A 10,329-nucleotide genomic window follows, 5' to 3' on the forward strand; every position below is an offset into this window, starting at 1 on the left:
ATACGTCTCTTCAAGTCATGAGAGTATTACCTTCTGTGCCATCTGGCTCTGCCTGCTCCTCACGTGGTTTCTGCTTGAACTTCATGTTCCCGTAGTGCAGAATTGCCCCTGTCAGCTTGTAAATCCCCATTCTCTCATCAGGGCTGAAGCCCAAAATGTCAATGGCTGCCTGCACAGCAGATAGATCAGCTCATCATAAAGGTGGTGATGGTGAAAGCGATACTGTCTCTCCTTGCTAAGTGTACTCACATCTGTGGCAACAAGTTCCTCCTGGTCATTGATGCTGGCCACAGAAATCTCCCCTTGGCTGATGAAGGGGTAGTCGTATGGGTTGGCTGTGACAAGGAGCATCTCTGAAAGGTAAATGAAGGAGACAGTCAGATTCCGGCAGTGAAAATGGAACAGTGGCTCAGCAGGGCTTCACAGAGTTTTTTCCTTCTGCATCCCCAAACCCTTGGGTTTCTATTATCAGGCAAGAAAGACAGAGTCAAGCTATTCATCTGCTTCCCGCTGGATCAGCACAAAGTCCCAGGTGGATTCTCAGTCCTTCCAGTTTAATATACTGTGAACTGGGACCTGAACATTCAACACCGGCAGACAAAGAAAAAGGGCATCCAAAGAAACAGCTTTTGAGAAAGATAATTTTAGGTAAGCCTTGAATGTGCTTATCCTCAATACATGACACAGACTAATCCATCCTTGCACCCACAGGGGTTGAGGGCTGGTGCATGGAAGTAAAACTACAGAATCATAGAATAGTTCAGGTGGAAAGGGACCTTAAAGACCATCCAGTTCCAACCCCCTGCCATGGGCAGGGACACCTCCCACTGAATCGGGATGCCCAAGGCCCATCCAACCGGAACCCCTCCAGGGATGGGGCAGCCACAGCTTCCCTGGGCAACCTGGGCCAGTGTCTCACCATTCTCATGGTGAGCGTGTGGCAAAAGGGTTTGGGACAGATATGGGGCATGGGTAGGGCAAGCACTGGCAGAGGGAAGAGGGGAAATGCAGGAGGGCTCTACTAGAAACAAAGAAGAACTTTTGCCTGAATGATTACAGGTTCAGATAGATGGTGTGTAGATCAGGATAACTGAGCATCCTGCACCCAGGTAATTTCTCACCGTTCTACTGACGATCATTCACAGGATGTGGCCCTTGTAAGTCAGACTTCCCACACCAGTTAGATGTAACGCAGAGGAAATTAGTCACTCCTGCACACGGTTTGCATTAGAATCGACCGAAGGAAGGTACATTAGAATGGGAGAAACCTCTAGCACAACACAGTTACACAGAGATAAAGGTACTGTGCGTCACATGATAACCATTGATGCTGGAAAGTGCATGACATAAATAAGCACACAATCAAAGCTCCAGTGCTTTGCACAGCCAGAGGCGCCTGCCGAAAGCTGCTTGTGAGACACAGTGCTGGGCCAGCAGGTGCCCCTGGAGCCTCTGCCACTGAGCTGGCAGATCTAGGGAGAAGCTTCCCATACAGATTTTACTGTAAAACATCACCAGGAGATGGCTGTCCTTACCAAGGAGTTCAGGCTTCTTGTTGGAGAGGATCTGGTAGAAGATGTGGTAGCTTCGCTCAGCTTTCAGCTGGAAGGTGACTCTTGACTTTTCCAGCAAGTCTGCAATATGAATGCACATCTATATTTTTCAAGCTCTACTTCACTTTATACTAAAGCAGTAACACCACCTCATTTACTCACAGGTTTCGATGTCACCAGATGCCAGTTTTCCAGAGGTACCAAAATGAATACGAATGAATTTACCCTGATAAGCAGACAAAACGTAGTGGTTAGTCCAGTTCTCAGGGTAATGTGCCAGCGTGTTTTTCTGTCTTGAATCTCATCGATAATATCTCCAAATCAGTCTGGATTATCTTAGATATTCAAAGATAGATAAAGGGGAACAGTTTGTTGCAGTCTATGCAGCCAAAAGCATGAAACAGCTGCAAACACATCAGCATTTGACAAACAACCAAGAAATTTGTCAGCAACAGCACTACTGCCCGCCCAGTGGCTCCCATTTATAAATGGGATTAGAAATACAGGAGGGACGAGAGAAACACACCAACTCACAAAGCGTGAAGAGTTGTCATTTCTCACGGTCTTGGCATTCCCAAAGGCCTCCAGCAGTGGGTTAGCGCTGATGATCTGATCCTCAAGCGTTCCCTGGGAGAGTATTCAAACAAATTATTGAAAAACCTCATGGGCTGTGTGATAGGAAAAAGTGAGGATATCGCAGCTCCCCTGACTACGTGTGTGACCACGTGCCTGTCTTTTCAGCTGTACAGCATTACTATAGCATCTTCTTGATTCCAGTGCCAAGAACCAGCACTGTGTGTAAACAGCAACTCCTTCTTCACTTATTCAGAATTTCTCCCGTGGTCAGAGGGCTCATCTCTCCACCACAGGGATAGACTGATCTGTGTGAAGAAACTGGAGCTTCTGATTCTTCCTGGACACCAATTCCTCAGAGCTAGTTTCAGTCCAGGTGAAGTTACACCTGGGCAGCGACAGCGGCAGCTCTGGTGGCTTGTATCTCCTGTGGCCCTAACTGTGTATCAGCCCCTGGTCTTGCTGCCTTTTGAGAGAGGGCCTGAAGCTAATAGAAGATATTTCATATTTTGAGGTAAATGTGTCTCACTAGCTCTGCCCACAGCCACAAGATGATAACATCCCAAATAGCCCCTCTGCCATGCCTTTCTTCCTCACACCTTCACACAGGACTCCTTCTTCTTGGCTAGGTCTCCACTTGCTGCAATTGTTGCAAAGTACTGGATGACGCGCTTCGTGTTCACAGTTTTCCCTGCACCAGATTCTCCACTGTCAAAAGAAAGCACAGAGCAAAGGATTATCTGCCCACTTTTTTTTGGAGACCAAGCTCAAAGTGACAGAAGCACTTACGTGATCAGGATAGACTGATTCTCACGATCTGTCAAAGGGAAAAATAACAGCAGTCAGGGAAGCTGTAGGGAAAAGTGCTGGTTTTCAGGTCACCCGTGACCATCAAAACCAAAGAAACAAAATCTCTACAAGCAAAACTGAAAAGACAGAATCATAGAATCATAAAATAGTTTGGGTTGGAAGGGACCTGAAAGATCATCCACTTCCAACCCCTACCATGGGCAGGGACACCTCCCACTGGCTCAGGCTGCCCAAGGCCCATCCAACCTGGCCTTGAACACCTCCAGAGATGGGGCAGCCACAGCTCCCCTGGGCAACATGAGCCAGGGCCTCATCTCTCTCATAGTGAAGAAATTCCTCCTTATGCCTAATCTAAATCTGCCTCTCTCCAGTTTATACCAGTTCATGCCCCTCGTCTATCATTGCAAGCCTTTGTAAGCAGTCCCTCCCCAGCACAGTCTCTCTCTCCTCCTCTCTTCCCCTCCCTATACTCCACTTCTCATGTTCTCTCCTCCACCTCTGCTCCACCCCGCACTCTCCTCTTTGCTTCTGTCTGTTCTTTACTATTCTTTACCTTCATTACTATTTAATATGGGACAGGACTTGATTCAAGTATGCATTTTAGTGTAAACACATACATGTATTTACACTAAAAACCCATGTATTTTAGTGAAAATATTTCTTTTAGCTCTGTTCTGAACCATCCACTGTAGCGTGAAGTCACACGCTGACTAGGGACATCCCAGACAGTGTGTCCTATCCCACTGCAGCAGTTCCTGTTGTGGTGCTTAGATCAGAAATACAGATAATGGACAGTACAACAGCACCACACTTCAAAAATTAAAAACTTGTTTCAGGAGACAGAAAAAACTGTCTGGAGCTGAGTTTGCATCACATAGAGATAAAATAGGTACATCAAATTCCACAGTACAAGAGTTAGGAGCCCAAGCAGATAATCTGCAACATGAGACAGAACAAGGAGCTGGGGTAGCACACCGGGAGAGACAGCAAAGGCAGCTCAGCCCACGGAAAATAAGGACAAGCATTTGGCAGAAGCAGCGTTTCTGACAATTTTTCCTATGAGTCTGGTCAAAATAGAAAAGCTCACCTGTCAGCATGAACTGATAGGCGTTGTCAGAGATGGAGAAGATGTGTGGAGGGGCCTCCTGGCGCTTCTTGCCTCGGTAGGCCAACACCACCTCCGGGTTGTACACCAGCAGCCACTTGTAGGGGTTGACGGTGACGCAGAAGAGACCCGAGTAGGTCTGCAAGGAAAAAAAACAGAACAGGAGAGTCACTGAAGTTCATCTCCTGGCAGCTGGAGTTTCTCTTATGCCATGAAAGGGAACTTACATAGATCATCCAGGAGCTGTAGCGGTCCTTGAGGTTGTAGAGAACAGCAGGTTCATGCAGATGGGTCAACATGGCCACATCCTCAATTCTATCAAACTTAGGTGGGTTCATGGCATATACATCATCAGGTTTGACAGCAATGGTCTATAATTCAGAAAGAAAGAATTAACTTTGTTTCAGCAACTCTCCACGTTCCTTTCATGTGTCTACAGACAAACACAAAGAAATTACAGCATCTTTAAGGCTGCTCTAATTCAGATTTTTCTTTCTGTTTAACTGTGCAAAACAAGATATGGCTCTTACAGGGGAGACACTGCTGCCAGCTGGGAACTCTACAACACTGGCAAATTTACAGGATGTAGATTTACCGTCCTGGAATTCCTACAGACACATAGACAGGATTTGTGCTGGACCAGAACTTTTTACATATTATTGCTGTTTATGAACTTTAGGTCACTGTTACTTATGGTTGTAACAGCCAGAGGCACAGCCGTAGGTAGTTCTACTTTTCAGCCTGAGATTCACAGCGCAGAGTGCCAGAGCGCTGGGACACTAACAGCACAAGATCCATCAACAGCCAATCCTCCCCGGAACAGATTTGTTCCACTCCTGCCTGTTGCCATTCCTAAGTAAACAAAGGCTCCAGCCCAACCAAACAGCACCGTGACAGCCCAGAGCTTGTGGATACATCACTGGGGGGCAGCAGCGCGTCTCAGCCACACCGAACCATGAAGGAGCTTGAAAATACGGTTATTTCTCCAGATGGCTTTTCCCATGGCTTTTAGCCATTGTTTTTATGCTGAAATTGCTGCTCTCATGGACTGGTCAAAGCTGAGTAGGCCAGTCCAGGGAGGAAATAGCACTACTGCAATCATATTTGATTTGGAAAGACTGAAGACAATTTCCAAGCTCAGGTTCTGCGCAGAGGATCCTGGGCTGCATCAAGAGAAGCAAGGCCAGCAGGGTAGGGAGGGGATTCTCCCCCTCTGCTCCACTCTTGTGAGCCCCCACCTCAAGTCCTGTGTCCAGTTCTGGAATCCTCAACATAAGAAGGGTATGGAACTGTTAGATCAGCTCCACGGGAAGCAACGAAGATGATCAGAGGGCTGGAGCACCTCTGCTGTGAGGACAGGCTGAGGCAGTTGGGGTTGTTCAGCCTGGAGAAGAAGACGGCTCCAGGGAGACCGTAGAGCAGTTTCCAGTACCTAAAGAGGGCTATAGGAAAGCTGGGGAGGGCCTTTCTACAAGGGCATGCTGTGATAGGATGCTGTGATAGGATGAGGGGGAATGGCTTTAAACTGGAAGGGGTAAAATTTAGGTTAGCCATTAGGAAGAAATTCTTCTACAAGGAGGGTGAGGAGGCCCTGGCCCAGGTTGTACTAGAAATGATCCAGAGAAGAGAAACAAAGAAGGTCACAAGTATGAAACAGCTTTTCTATGGGGACAGCATAACTTGATTGGGATTTGGAGATTAAAAGGAGACACTTCTGAAGTCTGCAAAGTCAGGAGCAGCAAAGAGAACTGCGCTCATAGCAAGGAAGAATTGATCACTTTGTCTTTTTGTGCACAAATGTCTGAGGTCACCAGGGTGGATGTTGCAGAGAACAGGAAGCACCTTACGTGTACTCCACTTTTAAACTGGGGAAACCTTTCCCATAGGACATTACAGAGGCAAAAATCTCAAGGATATAAAAACGCCAGCCCCTAGGAGAGTAGGTCCTTGTACACAGCAGCCTCCACTCAATCACAACCCTGTGACTGCTGGAGGCTCCGGGGGAGCCAGTGGGTGGCTGCTTTATTCTCTGTTTACTTTCTTTGAAATCTTGTAGCACCTCCTGCCAACAGGTTGGTTGAGATGGTTCTTTGTGCTGCTGTTGCCATTCCTAAGCTATTGCTATCCATAAATGAAGGACTTTGCCAGTGGGTGCGACAATGTTAGATAAGAAAAGGTTATAAGGAGCTGCTGAGAAATCAAAACACTGCCAAAACTGGACTGTTTGAAAGCACTGCTTGATCTTTACAGCCTAAACCAAGAAGAATTACCCACTGTATACCTTCATCCCAGCATCTAAAGCAATATCTTCCTCTGGAGGCTGTGCTGGTCCCAGTAAGAGGGCAGATGCTGGGCTGGGCAGATTTCTCGCCTGAGCTAGTCTAGTGCTCTCTGTATTCCTTGCCCGCTCTAGCAGATATCCTAGGACACTCAGCAGGGCCAGGAGGAGGCCCAGGAGGAACGCACTTACCCTGCCATCCTCTGTCTCGACAATTATCTTCCCAACCTGTGCAGTCTTGATCTTCCCTTTGGTGTACTCCACCTCGGGGTCAGCCACAAAGCAGTAGGTCTTGGCATCAAATGGCTGGTTCTCAGCTTCTATTCTCTCCTTCTCGGATTTGCGCAGGTATGGTGCAGCCTCTCCAAAAACCTCCATGCCGGTGTCTCTGCTCACAGCTGAAGCTGAAAGACAGACCCTGTTGTGATGGTTCCCTGTGCAGTCCTTAAGAGTCAAGCAGAGTGGAGCTGAACGTCCACCTCCCTCCCTCTTCCCATCTCTCCAAGGGCTTTTAAAGCTGAAATGTACAAAAGCAATGAAGAAAAGATCCCTTCATGGCCCCAAGGGAAGGGGATCCATGCCAAAAGGAGCAGGAGAGCTCCCTGGGGAAGGAACCTCTGAAGGCTTCATGTAGTCCTTACTAAGACTGAAACCCCGAAGCCTGTTTTTCTTCCTGTACTCCTCTTCATTCATAATTTCCCTCACTTTCTTTTAATGTGGAGCCTGTCCTAGGCCTCTGGTGGGCAGCTGTAGCTGGCAGGAATGGACAGAGCAGCTCATGCAGTGGGAAGAACGGGGATCTGACCACAATGAGTGCAAGGGAAAAGCCAGCTCAAGTCAGTCTGAGCAAGCCACTATTTTTCATGCCTTAAATTCTCACCTTAATGATCAGTCAACAGAAATAAGGAAGGAATGGGCTGACATCTGTGATATCTGAAAGAGAAACAGTGGGAAGTTAGACTCCAGCTAAGCTACAGACTTTCTAAAGGCCCAATACCTCTTACTTACTGTGAGCAACAACTACAGTTGAGGACCAGCAAATCAAACTGTGGGCACCAGTCCTTCCCTACCCAAGGAAGACCCCAGAGGGGAATCAAAGGCTGATTTCCCACTGCAGTGTACAGTGTTGTGAAGCTCTAAGCATGCGGAACAGTACCTGTGGCAGAAGCCCTCCAGCCCTCCATGGGTCAGTCACAGCACGGCCACAAACACAGACAGAAGATCAGGAGCCACCACCAAGGGCTTTCTCCCTGATGGCTTTTATGGGCTCAGCCCCTTCCCTTAGCTCGGCCTCTTCCCTATATTTGGAAGGAAGGGATTGACAGTCCTGCCTGCTCGCCAATTCATGTTCATTTTCTGCCATATACAGTATGTAAAGAAAGGAGATCCTCTTTTTCCCAATTTTAGTAGCTCGGGGATCTAGCTCCGGTTTGTAGACTGTTGTGAGAGAACATGCTGTCCTGCCAGCTACCACCACACCCGGCACTTCACTCAAACCTGCTCTCACCTACACGTCTTCTCTTCTCCAGGCTGAACAACCCCAACTCTCCCAGCCTGTCAGGTCCCCAGAAGGGACCTGTCCCCCCACTCCTGCACACGGGAGACCTGGGCAGAGTTGCACAGTGGTAGGGGAATGCAAAGCAACTGCCCCCGTGGGATGGGGGGAAGGCCATGGGAAGGGAAAAGGTGATGGGGATTCTGGCAGGATGAGTTATGGCAATTCTTGTGGCTTCCCATCACTGCGTGAGTCAGGCAGGACAGATGAGAGGCCATTACTGAAGCATGATGTGACTAACCATGGCAAAATAGAGGCTAATCATAAAGAACAACACCCAGGGATAGGTGTTTCATGAATTTGAAACCCTGAATATGCTACAGAAATTTAGTTTCAAACACTGCTTTGGCTGCCTAGGACGTCCGCTACCCTTGCTTTCAAAAGGAGCTACAAAGCCACGTCACACCATGCTATCAGGTTCTTAGACACAACTGATAGTAATTCCCAGGTCAAAAAGATATCAGTAAGGGGACATTGTAGCCACCAAAATGTTGAGCACTAGCCACCCTTGCATGCCAGCTGGGACAGTGCAGCTCTGTTCAATTCTGAGCACTCGTAACCCAGAGCATCACTTTCACACGGCTCCATGAGGCTTGGCCATGTCTGGGGAAGGGCAGAGCTGTGTCTGAGGAGAAGGTGGCTGTGCAAGGATTCAGCACGTCTACACAACTCCTCCTTGGGCAGCACTGACCCAGGACTGGCAGGAAAGCATGGTCAGCACAGGCTCAAACACCCTTCTCCCTGCCCCAGGGCAGGGTGGTCCTATGAGCTTCCAGGACCACGCTGCCAAACCATCGTTGAGTCCACCTTACTCTACGTCTGTGAAAGCACGGAAATTAGCACAGAGGAAAATAAAACTGCAGTAGAATTAATTCTTCAGCTCTGCAGGAGAGACTGGGGGTCAGGCAGGATGTGGAGCTGAGCTCTCCTCCCTCGAGGCTGAGCACCACAACCAGCAGGCAGCACAGCCAGGCTTCTGCAGAGTTAGTCCCTGCTCAGCAACCTGCGTTTCTTGGTTGCACGTTTTCAATGAGATAAAACCCTCACCAACTCTTTCAAAACTCTCGGAAAGCTGACTCCAACTCTTGCAAAGGGGTATGAACCCCCTTTGAGCCATGGTGGGCTTTGAATGGAGGTCTTCCAGGCCCAGATGTTCTATTTGGTTGGTACAGAGCAAACAGGCAAATAGCTGAAAACGGAGCTTACCTGGCCAAGCAGGTGAGGACAGCTGTTGGGAGGAGCAACGGCAGCCTTCATGCCTGCACAGAGAGAGGTAGGTAGCTCCTGGTGCACGAGTGGAAGGGTCTCCTCCACCCCAAAGCCTCTTCTCCCAAGTGACAGGGGACAGGACAAGGGGGAATGGCCTCAAGCTGCACCAGGGAAGGTTCAGACTGGATAGCAGGAAGAATTTTTTCACAGAAAGGGTAATCAGGCCCTGGCAGAAGCTGCCCAGGGAGGGGGTGGAGTCACCATCCCTGGAGAGATTTAAAAGATGGGTAGACGAGGTGCTCAGGGACATGGTTTAGTGGCAGATAGGAATAGTTGGACTCGATGATCCAAGAGGTCTTTTCCAACCTTGTGATTCCATGAAGCATCCTTACCACCCATTTGCCCTCTGCAGTGCATGGACCCTCATCCAAGGCTACAGCACCAGCCTTCTGTCATCAGAACAAAGCCTACAGAACTTGTGGGAAGCCAGAAGCCTATCCCAAATAGCTCCTGCTACCATCCAAAGCACCACTCCCAGCTGGAGCACCCTGGGGCACCTGTAGCTGCTTCTGTGGTATGGGGGCCATCACCTCATCTTTCAGACACAGTGCCAGGCCCTGCTTGTGTTTGCCCCAGGAAAGCTGACCCCACAATCTTGTAGCAGCATCACTGTCACTAGTGTTTTGACAAACATGTTCCATGTTGCCCTTAATTTCATTTAAGGTCACTAAAAATGGACACCACAGCCACATATCTCAGGAACCATTAATTCCTAGAATCCCCCTAAGCCTAGAGGATGAGGGAAAGCTTTTTTTAGCAAACATCCCCTGTGATCGGCCCTTTGAACTCAGCACAGTGGGTGCACAGAGTCTGGAAAAAGCTGAAACACACCAGACTAGTTTAGAGCTTTGTCTTGATACCAAATTGCCAGTGTGGTTCAGACAGGGCCTTTCCTGCTCCGAGACATGCCCGAAAGCATGTGACCAAAGGAGCTGCTGCCTCACAACAGGGTACTCAAGATTTCTCCTTGTGATGAAGTAACACCACCATCCCACCACAGCCAAAACTGAGAACAAAGAGTGGGGAGACTCCGCTGCTTGGTGTTTGGGCAGGCATGAAATGATGTCCCACAAAAAGATGACATTTAGGGTGACTCCCAGGCCAATGAGACCCTGCTTCAGCTTCTCGCAGCTCGAGGACAGCGAAACACCTTCTCTACAGCTAAACCTTCCTGGGGCACTGTGAA

General features: G+C 48.6%; 1 protein-coding gene across 2 annotated transcripts in view; it reads right to left on the minus strand.

Moving 5' to 3' along the window:
- LOC104057898 (myosin-3) overlaps positions 1–7,772 on the minus strand; it is a 26,573-nt gene extending 18,801 nt beyond the window's left edge. Inside the window, exons 1-11 of one of the 2 annotated variants that reach the window (XM_009559334.2) lie at positions 7,200–7,772; positions 6,512–6,723; positions 4,269–4,412; positions 4,024–4,180; positions 2,916–2,943; positions 2,726–2,834; positions 2,088–2,180; positions 1,716–1,779; positions 1,536–1,634; positions 250–353; positions 31–169 (exon numbers count right to left, since the gene is read on the minus strand). In XM_009559334.2, coding sequence (XP_009557629.2) covers positions 31–169; positions 250–353; positions 1,536–1,634; positions 1,716–1,779; positions 2,088–2,180; positions 2,726–2,834; positions 2,916–2,943; positions 4,024–4,180; positions 4,269–4,412; positions 6,512–6,697 — 1,123 coding nt within the window. In that variant the 5' untranslated portion in view covers positions 6,698–6,723; positions 7,200–7,772. Of the gene's footprint in view, positions 1–30; positions 170–249; positions 354–1,535; positions 1,635–1,715; positions 1,780–2,087; positions 2,181–2,725; positions 2,835–2,915; positions 2,944–4,023; positions 4,181–4,268; positions 4,413–6,511; positions 6,724–7,199 lie in introns of those variants that run through there. The other variant, XM_054083242.1, reaches the window with a different exon arrangement.
- Between the last annotated feature and the right edge of the window lie 2,557 nt (positions 7,773–10,329).

Source organism: Cuculus canorus, chromosome 18 (assembly GCF_017976375.1).
Source record: "Cuculus canorus isolate bCucCan1 chromosome 18, bCucCan1.pri, whole genome shotgun sequence".
Taxonomy (NCBI): Eukaryota; Metazoa; Chordata; class Aves; order Cuculiformes; family Cuculidae; genus Cuculus; species Cuculus canorus.